The sequence below is a fragment of the Pseudochaenichthys georgianus genome, chromosome 7 (assembly GCF_902827115.2).
Source record: "Pseudochaenichthys georgianus chromosome 7, fPseGeo1.2, whole genome shotgun sequence".
In the NCBI taxonomy this organism is placed as follows: domain Eukaryota; kingdom Metazoa; phylum Chordata; class Actinopteri; order Perciformes; family Channichthyidae; genus Pseudochaenichthys; species Pseudochaenichthys georgianus.
The window spans coordinates 22,386,078-22,406,919 of record NC_047509.1 but is presented as its reverse complement, the minus strand read 5'-3'; the positions used below and the strand labels follow the sequence as shown (position 1 = coordinate 22,406,919).

The 20,842-nt window shown below is 42.7% G+C and overlaps 2 protein-coding genes across 4 annotated transcripts; one reads left to right on the top strand and one right to left on the bottom strand.

Moving 5' to 3' along the window:
* The first annotated feature begins 15 nt into the window (after positions 1–15).
* eps8l3b (EPS8 signaling adaptor L3b) lies at positions 16–13,201 on the top strand. Of its 3 annotated transcripts, none has more exons than XM_034087948.1 (18): positions 16–151; positions 929–1,040; positions 1,220–1,335; positions 1,699–1,763; positions 1,845–2,003; positions 2,971–3,120; positions 7,543–7,628; positions 7,734–7,864; positions 8,335–8,453; positions 8,573–8,714; positions 8,844–8,923; positions 9,070–9,144; positions 9,675–9,820; positions 10,663–10,894; positions 11,562–11,678; positions 11,750–11,841; positions 11,928–12,060; positions 12,566–13,201. In XM_034087948.1, exons 2-18 carry the CDS (start codon positions 1,003–1,005, stop codon positions 12,605–12,607), a joined length of 1,923 nt encoding a protein of 640 aa, XP_033943839.1. In that variant the 5' UTR covers positions 16–151; positions 929–1,002; the 3' UTR covers positions 12,608–13,201. The 3 variants fall into 3 exon arrangements, with proteins under 3 accessions (XP_033943839.1, XP_033943838.1, XP_033943840.1); XM_034087947.1 differs by having other exon boundaries at positions 8,332–8,453; XM_034087949.2 differs by lacking the exon at positions 16–151 and having other exon boundaries at positions 947–1,040; positions 1,233–1,335; positions 8,332–8,453.
* On the bottom strand, positions 12,793–20,262 carry gstm.1 (glutathione S-transferase mu, tandem duplicate 1). The gene is made up of 8 exons (XM_034087950.2): positions 20,109–20,262; positions 18,851–18,926; positions 18,683–18,747; positions 18,515–18,596; positions 18,017–18,114; positions 17,831–17,926; positions 13,834–13,944; positions 12,793–13,386 (listed from the first exon to the last, which is right to left on the bottom strand). The coding sequence occupies exons 1-8, from the start codon at positions 20,142–20,144 to the stop codon at positions 13,291–13,293; spliced, it is 660 nt and encodes a 219-aa protein (XP_033943841.1). The 5' UTR covers positions 20,145–20,262; the 3' UTR covers positions 12,793–13,290.
* Between the last annotated feature and the right edge of the window lie 580 nt (positions 20,263–20,842).

The window sequence follows — 20,842 nt, the reverse complement described above, 5'->3', positions numbered from 1 at the left end:
CAGATCTCTGCACTTTGATCCTCGCTCCTATAAGCAGGAAGTCAAGGAACATTTCTCTGTAGTCTGCGTGGGGAGCAGATGCATTCTGCTTGGTAGAATATCAATTTAAAAGAAAAGAAAGATGACACCAGAGCAGGGCTGACACTGACGGGTAATGAATACATTATGGAAAAGATTATCCGGTTTAAATGAAGGGATGTTTAATACATCTTGACTCTTGGTGGCATTACGTTCTGTTAAGAAATATAAATGTCTTTGCTCTTCAAAAGAGTAGGTTAACGTGAAACTTCATTTAATCCAGGAGTCATGTGTTTGAATTATTCTAGTAATGTGTGTATTTGTGATGTTTGTCGTCTTGTTAAATTGGAGCAGGTGTTTTTTTCTATTTCGGTTTTACAAGGTACTCAGTTTATCTATAATATATTCAGATCCAAGTCCAGTCAGCAGGTGAAATCCTGAGGACAGATTAATAATTACTGGTGTTTGTTCATTTTAACCATGAATTTATAACAATGAACTGAATAGGGTTTTCCCTCTTCGTGAATGATCAGAGTTTAGTTTTAAAGCTAAGTAACAAGTGAAAGTCTCAAGACAATAAGAAATGTTTAAATGTAGTGTAATAAGAATCATTGCAACATGCCTCTTAAGTTTTCTAACACTGACATTGGGCAACCTGAAAGACTGATCATACCAAAACACATTGGACAGTAGCAATAAAACACCTGAGTCTGCTTTATTTTATTGTTTGTTAATTCAACTTTTAATTTGTGAAAAGAATGTGTTATTTTATCCTTCAGAAGTAAACAATGTAAATGAACCAAGTGGGTGAACAAATCCCTGTTTATGTCATGTATGTTTGCAACATCTGTTGCTTTTTGTGACTTGTTCTCTGTCTGATTGACGGCATAGGAAACATATTTTCCTACAGGTTGGAGAGGCTCTAAGTATTTACTGCCAATCTGAGTTTTGACTCTTCCAGAAAGAGGCAGACGTAGTTTCACAATGTTTGGAAACACCGGACCTTTCTCATATGCCCCGAGGTTAGTATATTTAATTTCACTTTCAGGTTCACTTGGGATTCATTTGGTCAAGCCTTTGAACACCAATGACATTATTTACGACACTACTGCTCACACCCTTTCACGATAAAACATAACTGTGTGGTGGTAACTGCAACTGATGGTTTATCTTCATATCTGTTGCTTTTATCTCTGCTCAGGGGTTTCTCCCAGGAGGACCTCCCCCAGCAGAGGAGAGCTTTCCAACAAGACGACCTGAGGGGCGCTCCGCTGCAGAGAAACAACATGTCCAGACCGAGTGCCAAATCCATATACAGTAGGCTCAGACATGAACAAACCTAATTATTGTGTCTATAAGATACTTATTGTTTTCACGGTGGACAACACACATCAAAGTCTTTCAATTGCAAATGACACTATTAAATTGACATCGCATATGCATAAAATGTAGGGAACAATCATAAATACTCAGATATATATAAAAAATAGATTTATATTATATAAATGAGTGTTGTACAGTGGCTACAACATGCTGACAGGTTTGCATTATTGCTTGTAAAATAACATTGTAACAACGTGTGCCCCCGAGTTATTCACTTTTTATATAACAGTTTACTGCTATAATTATTAGCTTGAAACCCCATTTTCTGACATTTATGAAAGATTTGTTTTACATCAGAGCAGAGAAAGGAGTACTCTGAATCGTTGAACAAACATCCTGACAACTTCCACGTCAGAGTGGAGGTAAGTGATGCCTAACACAGCGCCAGCATGGAGACATCCTTTATCTCTCCTCTCCATGACCTCTCCACTCTGTCTCCACAGCACCTGTTCACCTGCGAGCTGGACGGCCAGGAGGTGAAGACGATGGACGACTGCCTGGCCAAGCTGAAGAGGCTGGATGGGAAGGGTCGCCTGTGGCCTCAGGAGATGATCATGGAGGTTCAGGGTGGATATCTGCTGCTGAGTGACATTGAGACCAAGGTGGGTGGCTTCACACTTTAGATAAAGATATATCAATTTTCTACAGCACAAGGTAAAGAGGCCCAAAATATGTGGACACCATAACATTCCCCCTTTAATATTTGTCCCCCTTTAAAAAAAAAAATCCAAGTGTTTTATATTTTGTAAATGCTTTAAAAGTTAAAGATCTATGTTGAATGTTTAGCCGGAGGAAAGTGATTAAAGGGAACAATCTTTAAGAAGTAAGACAATATGTTAAAGGTCTCTCATTAGTTGATTTAGAGCTGTAATTGATAAAAGTAGTGGATGAAAATGTACAATTTATTTTTTGTACTATCAACAAATGCTTTTGAATCGCTTTTTTCTTCAGAAGGAAGTGAGGAAAGTGACAACAAAAGTATGCTGGGGTCATATCTAGTCAAATCTGAATTGTTTGAGATTGTTGTGTTAATTTAACTGCTGAAAATAATCTATGTTGAATGTAGGTTTTAAACTATATTTAACATTTTAATATTGATCTTTTAGCCAAGAAAGAGCCTTTTAGCCTTGAGCTGGGGTCATCTGTCGGTTTCTTTATCGTTTTCCAAAAACGTTTCAGTGGTACAAAATGAAAAACAAAACTATTTAAATAATATTTGGGAAATGGATCACCAAACAAATGTTTTCTCACTTGCCTGACAGGTCTTCCATAGCTTTACTTTTTTATTGAGAACTAAATAGATCTACAAGCATTTGTTTTTGGTTTATTTAAAACATTCAAAAAGATAACATCTAAAAAAGTGGACTTTGTCAGGGATAGAACAATAAAGTGCTAGACTTATTTCCATTGCTGTTGGTGATGTTTTCTCGGCTCGGAGAGCCAGGATGACGGAAAACATTCAGTGTCTGACATTTAGATTTATTAGAAAAGTAGTTTGTTAATAATTTCAGTCCTGATTATTAATTGAGTATTTCACCAAAACGTTTGTCCTGTTGAATCTGATTCCAGGCAGAGCTGGAGTCGCTGCCTCTGCTCTCCATCGTGAAAACCAAAGCGGTGCTGGACAGCTGCGCCTACAACTCCCTGCTGACAGTTACCGTGCAGGAACGAAACAAATGCACCCGCCAGGTCTTCATGTTCCAGTGTGAGGAGACTGGGGTGAGTCCTGTTTCACCTGAACCCTCAGAGTGATCTCTGGACCATAACTTAACTATGTGTATTATAAAATACAGATCTCTGAAAATATCATCACTATTTTATAATTACTGATTGTTTCAGGTGTCATTGGGGTTTCTTTAAACATGGTTCATCTGGAAGTACTTAAAAGTTTGTGAATATGAGGGAAAAAAATCTAAGCAATAAGGCCTGATGAATATATTTTTTGCTATACGAGAAATTGAAGTTATTTTGATTATCTCTTCAACTCTTAAATAATTACTGTTCTGTGTTAAAGAAAGCAATGTTACGAATGGGTGAAGCAGGTAGGACTCAAATGCATAATAACGAAAAGCGAGCTTTATTAAATAATAAAGCTGTGGCAAAAACAAGGCAGAATCCAAAATATCCAATAAAGCTGCACAAGGAACACAGACCGTGAAATAACATGGAAGGGAAACAATGAACCGACATGGAACACAGGGGAAGACTAGACTAAATACACAGAAGGGTAATCACAGAACAAGACACAGCTGGGCAGGGGAGGAGAAACACAAGGACAACAGGTGAACACAATCGGGTAATCAGGGAGGGAAACAGACAGAAAGCAGACAGGCAGGAAACGGGGGTGAACACTTTACACAATAAAACAGGAAACCCAAAGACAAGAAAAACACCAACACAGACAAAACTACAAACGTGACATAACATGACAATCGTGACAGAACCCCCCCCTCAAGGGACGGATGAAGCCCTCATGCGAAAAAGGTCGACGTGGCTATCAATACCTCCCTCAGAATAATAACTGGATGCTTAAAGCCTACCCCTGTGTCCCTCTTGCCAGTCCTCGCGGGAATAGCACCGGCCGGCCTCCGACGGGAGGCTGCCACCCTCGCCCTGGCCAGGAAGGCACAAAAGTATGACTGGCACATCCTGCACCACACCACAATAACTCCAGCACCTCCAAACAGACTCAAGTCCCGCCACCCCTACAACATAGCAGCTCAAGAGATGCTCAACTCCACCTCTGAGGACATGTCCAGAGATGCATGGTTGGCAGCAGCTTGGAAGCAGGAGTGGGTGTCAGTCGGGCCCTCCCGAATCCACCGTTACATCTGGGACCCAGGAGATGGCACCATTGGAGGAGACGACCTACCGCGCCGGCAGTGGACCACTCTAAACCGTCTACGAACTGGGGTCGGTCGCTTTAAAACCACGATGAAGACGTGGGGCTTGGCGGACAGTGCGGCATGCGAGTGCGGTGACCCTGAGCAGACCGCTGTCCATATAATCACCATCTGCCCCTTATATAGACCACCCTCGGAAGCCAGCCTCTTCGACCTAGGACCAGAGATGCGGGCATGGCTACACGACACCGAGTTGGACATATAACGTTATACGAAAGAAGAAGAAGAAGGGACGGATCCCAGACGTCCCAAAAAAAGGTCCAGCAGGGTGGGTGGAGGGGGACCGGAGGGAGGACACATAACTAGGGCCAAGAAAGGGTGGGTGGAGGGGGTCTGGAGGACGGGTCTCGGGCGGACGGCCCGGGGGAAAGGCAGAGACCAAGGAGGGGGTCTCGGGTGGACGGCATGGGGGCAAGGCAAAGTTCAAAAAGGAGCGAAGGCCACAGCGGGCAAACTCAGGGGGCCGTGCATTAGGGCAAAAGCAGCGGCAGGAAGAGTCAGGGGGCCGGGCTCGAGGGAGAAGACCGCGGCTCTCAGGGGGCCGGGCTCGAGGGCGAAGACCAGACAGCTCCGGAGGCCGGGCAGGACCCAGTGTCGGCCGAACAGGAACCGGAGCCAGTGGGACAGGCTTCGGCAGGATCCCCCACGGAAGAGGACCAGTAGTTGGCAGGACCCCCGGTGAGACAGGTGATGGTGGCGCCTCCAACGGAACAGGACAAGGGGTTGGCAGGACCCCCGGCAGAAGAGTTGTCGGCGGGACCCCCAGAGGAACAGGACATAGGATTGGCAGGACCCCCGGCAGGAGAGCAGTCGGCGGGACCTCCAACGGCACAGGACATAGGGTTGGCAGGACCCCCGGCAGAAGAGTAGTTGGCAGGACCCCCGGCAGGAGAGTAGTCGGCGGGACCTCCAACGGGACAGGACAAGGAGCTGGCAGGACCCCCGGCAGAAGAGCAGTCGGCGGGGCCTCCAACGGCACAGGACAAAGGGTTGGCAGGACCCCGGCAGGAGAGCAGTCGGTGGGACCTCCAACGAGATGGGACAAGGAGCTGGCAGGACCCCCGGCAGGAGAGCAGACGGCGGGACCTCCAACGGGACGGGACAAAGGGTTGGCAGGACCCCCGGCAGGAGAGTAGTCGGCGGGGCCTCCAACGGCACAGGACATAGGATTGGCAGGACCCCCGGCAGGAGAGTAGACGGCGGGACCTCCAACGAGACAGGACAAGAAGCTGGCAGGACCCCCGGCAGGAGAGTAGACGGCGGGACCTCCAACGGGACAGACATACGATTGGTAGGACCCCCGGCAGAGGAGTAGTCGACGGAGCCTCCAACGGGACAGGAAATGGAGTTGGCAGGACCCCCAGCGGAACCTCCAACAGACCAGGACATTGGGTAGGGACTTGAGACATGACTCGAGAGGGGAACTAGAGACGGAACTCCAGAGGGGACTAGAGGAGGAACAAGAGGAGGGACTAGAGGAGGAACTAGAGGAGGGAACTCGAGAGGGGACTTGAGAGGGGAACTAGAGAGGGGACTCGAGGAGGGACTAGAGTAGGGACTAAAGGAGGGACCTCGAGAGGGAACTCGAGAGGGGACTGGAGAAGTGACTAGAAGAGGGACTAGAGATGGGACTAGGGAATTGACTAGAGGCGGAACTAGAGATGGAACTCGAGAGGTGACTGGAGAGGGGACTCGAGAGGGAACTGGAGATGGGACTAGAGAAGGGACTAGAGAAGGGACTCGGGAAGGGACTTGAGTAGGGACTAGAGAAGTGACTAGAGGTGGGACTGGAGAAGGGACTAGGAAAGTGACCTGAGGAGGGACTAGGGAAGGGACTAGAGAAGGGACTAGAGGAGGGACTATGGCAGCTGGGACCAGGACTGGGGCCGGAACCATGGCTGCTGGGGCCAGAACTGGGGCTGTAACCATGGTTGCTGAGGCCGGAACCAGGGCTGCTGGGACCGGCACTGGAGCCGGAGCCGCTGGAGTACGGGCTGGAATCCTGGCCTTGCATCTTCCAGAGACCTTTTGGAGGCTCCGTGGACCTCCAAACGCCAGACGGGTTCCTGAGAAAAGGTCTGAGGTTGGAACTGGAGCCGCTGGAACCGGTACCGAGGCCTGGACCATGGCTGTGTGGGCCAGGTAATCGAGCAAGGAAACATAGCTCTGCGGGCCGGTACTGGTGCATGGATCCATGGCTGTGGAAACCGGAACTGAAGCCGGGATCATGGCTGTTGGAGCACGGGCTGGAATCCTGGCCCTGCGTCTCCTAGAGGCTCTTTGGAGACTCCGTGGACCTCCAACAGGACCGTAGTCGGATCCGAGGAAAGGGTTAGATGCGTCGGACCAGTCCTCAGGACAACTTGTGAAAAGCTGTAACCACTCCGGCAACGAACTCCTCAACCAAGGCATTTCGGCCACCTCCATTCGTGCCCTCTCGAGAATAGCCTCTTTGTCCCTTCTAGAAGAAGTTCCTTTCCACTCGGCATGATAACATTGAAGGGAAAAGTCTAGATCGAACAGATCTAACTCAAAATCTTCCATATCCACTGGGTCCATTTTTGGTCGGTTCATTCTGTTACGGATGGGTGAAGCAGGTAGGACTCAAATGCATAATAACGAAAAGCGAGCTTTATTAAATAATAAAGCTGTGGCAAAAACAAGGCAGAATCCAAAATATCCAATAAAGCTGCACAAGGAACACCGACCGTGAAATAACATGGAAGGGAAACAATGAACCGACATGGAACACAGGGGAAGACTAGACTAAATACACAGAAGGGTAATCACAGAACAAGACACAGCTGGGCAGGGGAGGAGAAACACAAGGACAACAGGTGAACACAATCGGGTAATCAGGGAGGGAAACAGACAGAAAGCAGACAGTCAGGAAACGGGGGTGAACACTTTACACAATAAAACAGGAAACCCAAAGACAAGAAAAACACCAACACAGACAAAACTACAAACGTGACATAACATGAGAATCGTAACAGGCAAGAGAGCACATAGTCTGCCATCTGTGTAAACGTTCATTATAACAAATGTCTAGTGTTTTAACAGTAATGAATAAATCGAACTATGACATGACACTTGGATTAATGTGAATTGGGCCTGAAAAGCCCTTTTCATTTCATATTTTATAAGGTGCGGGAACCATGATTATTGATGTTTAATAATAAGCGTGAATGCTGGTGTCACAGAGGGGTTTAACTAAGGGGCGTCTCTGTTTTACCAGGCGGAGCAGGTCAAGAGTGATCTGGATAAGGCGGTGCAGAGAGGAGGTGATGTTGTGGAGCCGCGCAGAGAGATACCTGACATCAGGTACAATGTCACATGACATGAATACATTCCAGAGGGAGATCAAATCGAATGAATTAGAAAGTAATTGAATAGTGATATGTAATAATGCTGTCTGTATATTTTCAGGAGTAATCTTGAGAATATAATGGGGCAACATGTCCCAGGGCGGCAGGCCGGGCCTCGTCCTGTGCTGCGAGAGAGAACCCCCCCACCACCACCGGACCACCCGCCCCCACAGTGGAGGGACAGAGAGCCAGGTACAGCTTCATCTAATTCACTGAAAGTATATGAAAAACTATTTTTAAGGATAGGAATAAACAATGTAATGATTTAAACATAAAGTTGAAGCCTCACGTTTCTCTAAAATGAAAAACCACATTAAAAGCATGTCTTTAATTTTCTCATAGAAATACTTAGAAAGCTCATTATCTTAACATCAAAAGGGATTGAGTTTAACACTTCAGGGTTATAAAAACAGAAGGCACTCTCACCGGCACTTTTATTGGACACTTACTGTAGACAATAAGATTCACTTTATTGTCCGAGTGGAAATGGTTCCTTCTCCAAGTTAAGCCATCGTAAACACAATACACAGCACAAAAACACCATTCAAACATACCTAATATAATATACCTAATTGCAAATGGACATGTAAAAATAATAGCAAACGTTTATACTGTGTCATGATGATATTTGTTTCTTAACTATTAATTGTGATGTCTAGTAGAAGATATGCCGCCTCCAAGATCCTACACACCACAGGAACCGATGATGCACCATCCTGATCTTCATGAACTACAGATCAGCCCAGAGCCGGCGGAGCAGACGGACACAGAGAGGAGCACAGTCAGTGATACGTTAAATACAAGCACTACTATTGGTCTATATCCATGATAAATGATCATAGATGTTGTCTAATCATCTCGAAAACATTGTGTCATGTGTGTGTCTGTTCCTTTTCCCAGGACATTTTGAACCACATTATAAATGACTTGGAGATCTTCATGGGCAGAGTGTCTGCTGCAGTAAATGCATCTTCTTTACCACAAGGGGAGAAGAGCAAGAAGGAAAAAAGCTCATCTAAGAAGAAGAAATCTAAAAAGAATGGTAATTTGTATCCTTAGTTTATATTTCTAATTGCACATAATGAAGACAGAAGTAATTACTGGAGAAGTGTCTCACTAAAGGTGCTGATATGCTGATAATAAATTAATAAAAATATGTTTTTTTATGCAGGTGCACCCGATGCTAGTCTGCCAACCTGGGAGGAATGCGTCTCCTATCTTCAGAAAGTCAAATATGGATTCAATCTGCTGGTTAGTACTTTGTCAAAGCTCTTAATGTCTCCACAGAGTTGTTTGGGAACGATTTTGGGTGAAAGCTTGAACGTGTAGACACACGTTAAAGCACGTTCCTGTGATTTCAGCAGGAAGCAGTGTGACTGAATCTGTTTGTGTTGCAGGGCCAGCTGGAAGGGAACCTGAGCAACCCCACGGCTCCTGACTTCGTCCACATCTTCTTCAACAGTTTAAACTCGGTGAGCTCTTTTAAATGGTTTTTTTCACTGGAAAAATCTCAACCCACCAATTATTTACAGGGGTTAAAAACTCTAATTAGGCAAGACCAGAAACATATGACAGAGACACAGATTACTGTTTATTGCTGCAACTGTTAGTCAAGTAATAGATTATTCGAGGGACAGGAGAATAATCGCCTAGTATTTTGAAAATCGATTCATCGTTAAAGTCGTTTTTCATTTTAAAAAATGGCAGGAAATGCTGTTCTCAGGCTCTCAGATATGGAGGATTTGTGCTGTTTTATATTATATATTAAACTGAATATCATTGACATTTACAGTCTCTTGTCATATATTTCTGTTCTTGAGCATTAAGGTTTTTTTTATATTTTCATTACCATGTGTTCTTTTTTTCCCACAATAAATAAAAAGACTAGCCACAGTCATGCACCAGAGACACTATTGAAGATTTGCATGTGATGCTCTCACTGTCAATCTTATTTGTATTAACTTCAACAGTTCATACTAACTTCCTTCTTCCATTCCCACAGATACTGCCTCAGTACCATGCAGACCTGCCTCTCACGGTGCTCTCCCCCCTGCTGACGGAGGCGGCCCTGCGGCTGCTCAGTGAGGTGGTGGACCCCGAGGAGGACCGGCTGTGGAGGTCGCTGGGAGACTGCTGGAACTTCCCCAGGTGGGGCGGCCTTTATGACCCTCACACACTCTCATAAGTCTTTTGATTGGGCCTGTTACCTCCTCTTATATAGCCCACTGATTGTAAGTGTCACCTGCCCTCTCACGCCCTGACCTTGGGCGTAGTGTTTGCTGATATGACGCATTCAGGCCCTATAGAAAACGTGGTAGACAGAGAGTGTTTAAACTATCCCAGATTTCAGTTGTAGGATGGTACATTCAACTTCAGGCCTAACTTTTGGCAGAATATACATTGAAGGACATATTTATTAAATGCATTCATTTGTTAAAGTGTATATGAACAAATGGTTGCCATGTTGTAAAAAAATCCCTTTATCTGGTGTTCAGCTTCCTGTGGCGGTACACTTTCTTTGTCGTTAGTAGTCCAACAATGGAGTATTTAACCACTGAAATCAGATGAAGGTACATTGGATAAACAAATTCATTACTTTATTTGTTTATCCTTGTGCACACCTGTTCTCCTTTTTCCAGGCTTTATGCTAAGCTAACCATCTTGTGGTTCTTGCTTCATATTTACAGTGCTACAAAAGTAGTATCTTAAAGTGTCACAACTCTTTTTTTTAATTCTTCAGTTTATAACCTCTTCAGGGAGGGACTGGGCCTTATTAGAAAGTGAAAACATTTTGTGATTCAAAATGACATTGTGATGACACGTGATTTTCTTGTTTTGTGCATGCTTGAATGTCAATCACTCACAGATTTGTCTAATGAAACTCACTAGAAGCAATGATGAATACAGTTCATTTAAAAGGTCATTAAAGCATTGGAAATAATATGTGTTTGTGTTTTAAACGTGGCTAATGGGTTCCTGTCCCTTCGCAGGTCGAGATTTCCGAACGAAGATGTCCAACCTTACATCCCAGAGTTCTACGATGGCTGGCAGCCGTCTCCCCTGTCCCGCAGACCTTCCCCCCTCCCTCCGATGAGCAGGTCCAACAGTCAGCACTTCCCCCCCAACGCCCCCCGTGAGCCCCCTCTGTACATGCGGGTCATTTACGACTTCATGGCCAGGAACAACCGAGAGCTGAGCATCATGAAGTGGGAAGATGTTCAGGTGAGATGAAAAACTTTGACTCAGAATTAAGAAATACAGTATTATGCTTGTGTTTTTAAGCACTGCGCAAGTATTGTGGATACAAATAATAGTGAACATGTTTTATATGAAGCATATTTGGAGTAGATTACTGTATGCAGTTGTGAAGTACTTAGATATTTGTATTTATAATTAGTAATACCAGTGTAGAAATACAATACAATAATACTTACTGCATTCACACATTTTTACTAAATAATAAATACTTAGTAAAAGGACAAAACTATTAGCATTAAACTAAAGTAAGAGTACTCATTCTGGTCATTCAGGTCTACTCATTTCAGAATGTTATTATATATTATTATAATTCTAAAACTAAACCATGGGTGTTTTTTATGTATGAATGGTGCTATCTATAAAAGCTATAATTTATTGTCTATAATGCAACTATAAGCCGATAAGAGTGAGTGAAAATTCAGTGAAAGACATTGACATTGAAACAGCAGGATGAGAGCCAACGTCCAGGCATAATACCCTGTTCAAAACTTCACACACCGTACTTCTGTACCACTCAGGACTCAGTCTTGTTTCTCTGTGCTTTTTCATCAAGCTGTTGTGCATTCCCAGTCCTTTCTGGCAGTATCAGCATCCAGGTGTTTGAGATGTTTGGTTCTTCTGGCTTTTACAGGTGGTTAAGAAAGAGAAGCAGTGGTGGCTTGTCCGTAACTCCCGGGAGGAGGAAGGCTACGTTCCTCAGAATGTCCTGGAGCCAATAAAGAGCGGCGAGCCTGCTCAAGACCAACCGGTGAGCTAAGCTTTACGTAACCACTTAATAAGTTCCACATTATATTTGATTCCCCTCGCTCTCCCTCACAGTGGGACGCTGGCAGGGGTCCGGTGACTCTGGACATGACCTCCACATCTGCAGAGGTCAAAGCTTGGCTGGATTACAAAGGATTCTCCAGAATGTGAGTGAAATAACTCACAGTGGAACAGGAAGACTTTTGATACACTAGAAAGTCGTATATAATCTTTCATGTGTCTCCATGTGCAGCACTGTGAACAGCCTCGGGGTGCTGTCCGGCAAACTGCTCCTGGGGATGAGCAAGGACGAGATCAGGACTGTGTGTCCAGAGGAGGGGGGGAAGGTCTTCTTCCAGCTCCAGGCCGTTAAATCAGCCATTGCCGTAAGTAAAGCGTTATGTGCTACACTGACTCTATAAGGCTGTGTCAGAATCACATTGCTTATATACTAGTAAAATGTCACTAATAATAAAAAATACAACTGCATAAAATGTAGAGTTTGTGTATGTGAGTAATGCCGGGATGTATTCTAGATTAGCAATCATTTATAAGTATGAATAATATAAATCAACTGCCCCATAATATAAATCAGCTTTTCAGACTGTCCAATGGAGGACTGAGAGACAGACGTTTTAAATATTACTTTGATAAAACCATTAGGAATGATGGGGTTAGGAGCAGTTAAGAGGAAAATCACGGGAGCTCACATACATATTGTACTATAGAAAAACGGTAACATGGACTGGCATGTGATGCAGAGTAGACATTTGGATTGAGGATACTTCAGTGTGCAGTCTGCTGGTAGTATGCATACTTAATCTTTCATTTAGTATGCAGATTAAGTGTGCAGTATGTGAAACCATTAATGGCTCATCCTGTTCCCTACAGCTCGCCAGTGAACCATCAAGCCCGTTCATTGGCCGCTCCTAATGACCTGCTTCACTTGGGTTTGATTTCTCCTGAATTTCGTTTGAATTAACAAATGGAATAACTGTCTAATTCATCTTTACGTCATAAATGATTTACCTTTGCAATTCAGTTATATAAGGAAAAGCACCTTTACTGAATGAAACTTCTATATAACTTATCACCAGCAGCAGTAATTGTGACTTAAATCAAATTTGACTGCAATTTATTTGACTATTAGTTTATTCAAGTGCATTTTGTATGGGTTTTATGACTGTTATTTACCCCAAAAGCCTGTATGTAGACATGTGTTCAATCAAACAAATCAGATCTTCTTTCTCTTATCTGTATTAACTTATATTATATTTTATTGTAATGGTTAGATGTCATGTATATTGTAAAGTGATGTTGAAATTGAGCCACAAACAAAAAGTGCAATTCAAATGTTAATTAAGTTATTGAACTTTTCCTTAATATCAATACAAATTTGTATTTCTTTTCACACAACTCAGATTCAACTTAGAAATGTTTTAGAACGTGAATGTAATCGTTTGGGAAACTGTAATATGTGATCAAAGGACCTGAAAACAGCATATAAAAGAAATATACTACAAACAATGTCACTTGTCCTGAATTTATAAGTTATTGAGGCCGTTGCACTTGTGAACTTTGTTCCTTTCATTATTACGGTGTGGAGGAATTGTCCTTCACTCTTTCTTGTTTCCCCACTTGGCCATCTTGTTGTTGACGGGAGTCTTCATGAATCTGTCTGACTTCATGTAGGCAGCAATCTTCTCCAGAGCCTAAGATTTCATATGAAGTCATTACAAATAATAACTTTGCAAAACCAGCCCACAACTTCCCATACATGTATACTTTATTTACAGTGGTGGAAAGTACATTTACTAAAATGTACATTGTATCCTACCTTATACTTAAGCTACTTGAATAGTAGTTATTAGCAACTTTTCCCATATAAAAATAGATGAAGTTTTTTATATAATTTGATGCAGTACTTTACTAGTAATATAACCAGTATTTAAAAAAAGTTACTAAAATAGTTTCTACATTGACAAACATCTACTTCAGTAGCATTTAGATTTCATTTTCTTCTTCCACCTGATATTATTTACCTAAAGACATGACACCATCATAGAGAAAGACAAAATGTGCAGGACTTTGTATTTCCTGAATGCAACTTTCAGTGGTGGGTGAAGGATGTGTGTTTTTTATCAGTTGAGAGTTCTCACCTCAAAACGGTCTAGAAGATCTTTGAGGTTCTTGAAGTCATCGAGGCACGTAGGGTGAAATATCCTGTGCTGATCCAGCAGCTCGTACATGATGAAGTCCACAAAAGTGATCTGTTGTAAAGAAGAGTTGTATTAACACATATGCTGAAAGCGAAGTACAGGTTCAAACTAAGTGGCAAATGTGGATTGTGAATGCGGATTTTTTTTAACAATGACGGAAAAATCTGAAAGCAGTCCGTCATTTTGACGGATTAGAACAAACTCGGAACAGCGCCAAAGATTCCCCGCAGCGAGGCTCCGGTGTTAAGCATGCCTGCCAAAAAGGAAATGATACCGTTTCCAAACCCAACTTTGCCGTACAAATCATTGAAATGCCTGTGAGTTTTGGCTTTACGCTGTGCGCACTCCCGCGAGGTGCAGTGGGAATGCATAACACGGCGCTAACAGTTCACGACTGTGCTCCCGTCAACATGACGGGCAGTGAAAAAGTCTAGCGCAGGGGTCTCCAACACGTCGATCGCGAGCTACCGGTAGCTCGATTATCGATTATAGCGTAGTAACGTTGCTTCTTGATTTTTCGGCCGCGGCCGGACAATAAAGTGTTTTTATTTTAGAATTGTTTCTGTCACACAAATATAAAATTGGTCCGTGATGCAGAGATCAAGGAGCAGATGTGACAGAGGCACAGCGACACCACACACGGAGCAGTCTGCTTTATCCAGCAGCACCAGTCAGAACCAACGGCAGAATGACCCGCTCTGAATCAGTCCGCGTCGCTGCGGCTTAGAGACACACAGGGAGGGATTTGTGTTTTGAAAAACACTTGTTATCGTAATGTCAGGTTTTTGGTGGATTTAATCAAGTCTTGGATTGCAGAGTATGAATGTCCTCTTGCTATTTTCAGTTGATAAATACGTGTGTAAAGTTTGTGAAGGCAGGAGGAAAGCTTCCGTGATCACCGTCTCCTCTCCGTTCCTCCAAACCCCGCCCCCTCCTGAAAAATAACTACTAATAAGAGTGACAGGCTGACAGTGACCTGATAGAAACTTTATTATTCACTTAATCACTGATTGAGATGATAAAGCTAACTTAATCTCATACATTCATGGGATTCATGTAACAGTAAGACAGAGAATGTAAGTGTGCACCCACATGCACTATTTTTGTTTTTATAATGCTGTTTATAATACTCCTGTTGTCTGCTTTGTTCAGACTTAAGTCTTGTTTGTGATGCCTCATTCAGGACATTCAGTGTCCTTTTTTTTAACAGAAGACCGTTGCTTGAAGCTGCAGCTAGACTGCAGAAGTATTAGTTTTTTGTTTTTGAGGATGGAAAAATGTCACACAGATATAGGGAGGCTAGACCTATACAATTAATTTATTATGGTTTATAATTTAATGTCAAGACGAAGAAGAAAATATGGCTGAACTGTTCAGTGTCAATCCTGTGGAGATGGAGTTGGAGGTTATAAATCTCGAAAATAATGTTCAGCTGAAGTCTCAGCAAAACTCACAACATTTCTGGAGCCTTGTAGACCCAGAAAACTATAAGAACATTCACCAAGCAGCACTGAAAATGTCTGCTTTATTTGGCTCTACATCCCTTTGTGAAGCAACTTTTTCTGGCATGAAATCTAAATACAGAACAAGACCGACTGATGAACATGTAAATGACTATTATAGTGAACCTAAGTGGGTACACTCCAGCATACACCTCTATGGTGGACTCCATGCAGCGCCAGTCATCTCACTAACTGTAAAAAAGAGGTGAATGCACTTATTTTACACATGTGCCATAAGATGCTTGCAAGGTGGTGATTAAGGCGATGTATTTACTATGTGGGCCATAATAAGAAGTGAAAACATTGTATTTTTCTCTTGGACATTTATGTGAATCTTCAGTGATGTACTTACTATGTTGCAGTGTGAGAAAAAGTTTTTAGAGAGTACTTGTCCATGGACAAGTGAGTTTGGCAATTTACTTGTCCGAATACATTTGTCACACTGGCCACTGGAATCTTCTTCTTCGTCATCGTATTTTACATTTTCCCACGGTTTTTACGACACCGCTCAACGTAAGTAAGCGGTAAGATTTTACTGCATTACACATAGGGTTGGGTATCGTTTGGATTTTAACGATTCCGGTTCTGCTTTTCGATTCCGGTTATTTTCGGTTCTCGATTCCGGTTCTTTGAGAGGGTAAAAATAAGTCAAACTGGGAGAAAAATATATTTATGAAAACATTAAGTCAAATCTGTATTCCTATTTACAAATCACTTCATACTGTTTAATTTCTTACGGTTATTGAATACAATTCTATAAAAATAATCTCTGCATTGTTTAGTTAGTTCTAAGTGGTGCAGTTTGAGAATGTACAATTGGCCCAGTGTCCTCTGATGTTACACTGCAACCTGCCTGTGAGACAGAGTCCAACCACACATGTCCAACACATAGGACATAACCTAATAATAATAATAATAATACATTATATTTATAGCCTACAGTATAGGCCTAGCGCTTTTCTACAACTCAAAGACGCTTGCACGCTTACACATGTCCTGCAATACACATGCTGCAGCTGCCCAGCTGCTCACTGTTTGTAAAAGTAAATAAATACTATTTTCATTTCAATAATGTACTTTCTATACCCTGCTTCATAAACAATACTGACATCCCTGTGCTCCTCCGAGTCTGGGGGTCCGGGGATGTGAGGACAGCGCGAGGACAGACAGGGAGGCTGCTTCACTTCATAAAGGAAATGGCGGTCAATATTAACAACACAGGAGCTAAAACGCTTAATAACCTTCATTACGTGTTAGAGAAAGAACATAAGAAAATTTGACAAAGATGAGGCTGTTAAACGGGCAGCGGATGCGCTGTGTGTAGAAAGAGAGAGAGACGCTGAGCTGCACCGTGCAGCGATCAGCTGATACGGAGCATATGAGAGAGCTGCAGTCCGCGGGGCTCGGCCTCGCCTCCTGTCCTCACAACTCTTATTAATCCCGGTACCGGACAATTGTTATTTGTTCCTACTCGGAACCGAGTTTTGCTTCCCAACCCTGCCACTGTGCTACACTTCCCAACCCGCCCCGCCCCACCCCCGTCTAACTGTACAGAAAACGGCGAGATGCATTTCCTTAGGAATCTACAAGCAGAACCGAAACTAACACTTCTAAACGAACAATGGCGGACACGTACCATTTGCGAATGAGTTCTGCCTTTTGTAAACTGAATGTATCAATAATTTGTCAATAAATCAGGCCGAAAAACGTCACTTGTCCGCCGGACAAGTCAATTGAAAGATCTACTTGTCCGATATTGTAAATAACACGTCCCGGACGGTGGGACGTGTACTTTTTCGCACACTGTGTTGTCCATATTAATATGTGAGAAATTGTCGTTTTCTTGGACCTTGATGTGAAGTTAAGATTTTAGGTAAGCTTTAGGTATTGCAATTTCACACGTGTACAAAAGTAGCTTAATTCAACTGATGAGTGCTATGTGAATAAATGTAAGCGATGCAAGTAGCTCTTGGCCACTTTAATTTGTTCAAAGTAGCTCTCAGGTGGAGAAAGGTTGGAGACCCCTGGTCTAGCGCAGCCTCTGCAACCAGCCTTTGAAGCTGCACCCATCAACAGTGCAGTCAGTCATTGTTTGTCCCTATTATCCAACTCGGCAGGTCTACATAAGCTTTATGAAATGTTAAAGCTCATCTTTCTGGTTGTTCAACCCACAGACTTACTGCTTTGTGCTGCGTCACCTTGAATCAACACCGTTTCCAGCAGAAAAGCTAATAAATCTACCGTGTGCGACCTGACCAGCACCGAACAGCAGACAAAGTTAGTGACCATATAGCAGCTCGAGAGAGACCCAGTTTTATTCATCAGAAAACAACTCCAAATGTCAATGCAAATGTTTCTTTCTAAGGCCATTATATGTCAAATGTATGTAGGGTGGTGGTGTATTAATACAGTTTAAAATTACATATCTGACATACCTTGTCACCAGCGAACCACTTCCTGTCTCCCAAGAAACCTGAGAAGTTCTTCAGTGTGTCTGGCAGCATCTTAAGGAACCCTGGCTTCATATTGTCCTGGTGTCAGAGGTGATGTTGGCATTAGTGAAGACTCAAATGTGGAAAGTGACAAATTCAGTGTTACTAAACGTTGAATGCAGGACTCACAAGGTCAGCATAGCACAGCCTCACAAAGCCATTTCTGAAGTCCATAGCCTGGTTCTCCATGATGTCCACACGGACCTTTTCGTCCTCTGTCTCTCCACCTGCAATCAGATCAGAATTAATGAGACACTTGAGGAAGAAAAGTGAGATACTGACACATGCATATCATTGTGTGGTTCCTTAATTTGACTAAGCAGAACCTGAGTTTTCCTAAAAATAGTAGAAATCTTATTTTGAAATGTTAAAAGGATGAATACAAAATACATCTTTGTTCAAGGCATTGGATGACAAACTCATTTTGTGCCATAAGAAGATTGTACCCTGAGACGGACAGAATTGCATATTAAGATTTCAATCCTTACCCTATTGGTGTCATTTATCCCAAGTCATTACATTGTTAAATTAACATTGACTTCAAAATAGGTTACAACAAAACACTTTTAGTTTACTGCTTCTGAATAATAAAATGCTCTCAACAAAATACAAATACAAAATACTTACACAAATTGTGCTTACGAGCAATGTATCTCATGATAGCATTGCTCTGCACTATCTTTCTGTCTCCATCCTCCAAGTAGGGCAGCTATGGTGAGATGTTAAAATGTCTATTATTATATACATTTTGTATTTCCAGCTGTACACTTTCATTAACGGGTTAAACTGACTTACATTGGGAAAGTCCATTCCAAGCTTGGGTTTTTCATCAGTCCAGCAGCTCTTGTCAAAGTCGGGAGCTGTGTGAGAGAAATACAGGTGAGATGATGAAGCAGGTATACTGGATACTTGCAACATTTCTTTGGGAATAAAGCTATGCATCTGTTGAAATCTGTACTTTACCTTCACCACAAACGTAAAACTTGTTCTCATACTTGGTGCCGGTGTACTCCAGAAGCAGACGAGCAGGCTGTGCGAGCTAGATTAGAGTCCAAAAATCAGAGATTGGATGAGATATTGTGGTATTCTCAGATTCTTTTTAATCAAGATTAGAATTTTTTTTTTTTCTTCAAAAAACAACATGGCTGTGTGAGCGCATCTGGCTGTCTGGTTTTGGCCACATAAATTAGCACTTTTGCAATATAAGCAGGAGCGGAATAAGTGTTCAGATTGCTTAATTACTTCCATAGTTAAAGGAATTGTCTGCTAAATGTACACCAATAATACAATACCTTATATACTACTGTAGCCCACTGAGGGAGAGCTTATTTCACATTTTTTTGTCAAGGAACTAAACATAAAACAATTGCATTGTATTTAAAGTTTTTTTGTAGGTTTTGAAATTACAATCTTCAAAGTACAGTAAGTAATACAACTGTCAGATTCAATTAAAAATAATACATTTGGGTAGGCTACTGTACCTCATCATTGTACTAAGTTTAAATACAGTAACCTACTTCACTAAATGTAGGCCAACTTAGTTACTTTACACAATTGATCATGGGGTATGGGCCGTATGGCTCTAGAGGCTTGTGTATATGATATCATATTATTTATTGATTTTTAGAAAGGTTGTTAGTTGCAGCACCACCTGAAGTTTAGTTAAACATTGAACCACAGGGTACTCGACCTTTCCTTGCTTGAACAACAACTCCGTGTGCACATTTGCTCCTAACGGCTCTCTGTTACAAATGCCATTGTGCAGATTCTGCAAGTAGCTAACCATTAGCATTTGGTGTTCATTAAAAAAATTACATTTCAGAAATAAACAAATAGACAATTAGTTTAACTGGTAACATTGCTCATCCTAAAAAACAGCTCCAAATGTATGAACACTTCATTTTTAACCCTTATGCTGATTAACATCGTTAACGCGTCAGTAGGCTACGTTTAATTATTTATATTACTGTTAACGTTAAGGCTAATGTTTAGAACACGTGCACACGGAGCCGCACCTGATTAAGTCTCCGATACTTAACATTTTATAAAATGTCTTATATAATGCTTATAAAACACACTGGAGTTATGCAGCACACTTTTAATAATATCAGTGTATTAAGACGGATACAAAGAGATTGACGTGTTCGGTAACCCGGGGTCTGCCGTCGAGTAACAACGCTGCAAACTGCAGAGCTCATATGGAAACAAAGTCCTAACTCACCCCGCGAATATCCCAGTAAGCCAGTTTCATCGTCATTTTCAATCACTTTCCGAAACCACAGTGTAGCAGATGGCGACTCTACTGCTTGCAGGAATGGAGGGTTGTTGAGTTGAGTTGAGCTGGTATCTTTTTTTTTACAGCCGGTGGGCGGGGTGAACCGGGAGCCTCAGCCTACACAACCAAGCCCGCCTTAACCTGCCATCAGGACCTGGGGCTGATGGCAGGTTTTGTAGGCCCCCTATTTAAACAACAAATCAAAGTCATGTATAGCCTCTGCAGGCTCTGTGATCGCACTTCTCCACTCTGCTCTACGCGCGCCTGGTCCTCTCCTCCAGATGAGTGACATATCGGACCTCCCTCATGTATTTGTCCGGTTGCCGTTGGCTCCCCTCCACGTAGCAAATCCTCGTCGTTCTCTCCATCTCCTTCAACATCCCTCCTGTCTATTTTTCCTCTCCCGCTACTCCATCGCTATCAGAACCAGGCGGTCTACTTGGCTCCGCGGCTGGCACCGCTGCCGCTCGGTACAGAACTCATCTGTCCTTCCTCCTCATCCTGGCCTACAGGTTTAAAATAACCTGTAAACTTCGGCATTTTTTGTAATAGCTGCTTGTCTCGAAACTCATTTTCCCTCAACAATTTCCTTTTCCGAGCGCCACTCTCAAACTTTTTCTTCTCAAACTTTTTCTCCTAAACAACCTTCTTCTGTCACTCAGTTGCAATTTGAATAAGTC

Bases quoted from the DNA above. Each gene is read 5' to 3' on its own strand.
- eps8l3b (XM_034087947.1), top strand. From the start codon at position 1,003: ATGTTTGGAAACACCGGACCTTTCTCATATGCCCCGAG. The intron at 1,041-1,219 runs GTTAGTATATTT...ATCTCTGCTCAG, and splicing joins CCTTTCTCATATGCCCCGAG to GGGTTTCTCCCAGGAGGACC. The intron at 3,121-7,542 runs GTGAGTCCTGTT...CTGTTTTACCAG, and splicing joins TCCAGTGTGAGGAGACTGGG to GCGGAGCAGGTCAAGAGTGA.
- gstm.1 (XM_034087950.2), bottom strand. From the start codon at position 20,144: ATGACGATGAAACTGGCTTACTGGGATATTCGCGGG. The intron at 18,115-18,514 runs GTAAGTATTTTG...ATCTGATTGCAG, and splicing joins TGCTCGTAAGCACAATTTGT to GTGGAGAGACAGAGGACGAA. The intron at 13,945-17,830 runs GTATGTCAGATA...TCTTTACAACAG, and splicing joins AGTGGTTCGCTGGTGACAAG to ATCACTTTTGTGGACTTCAT.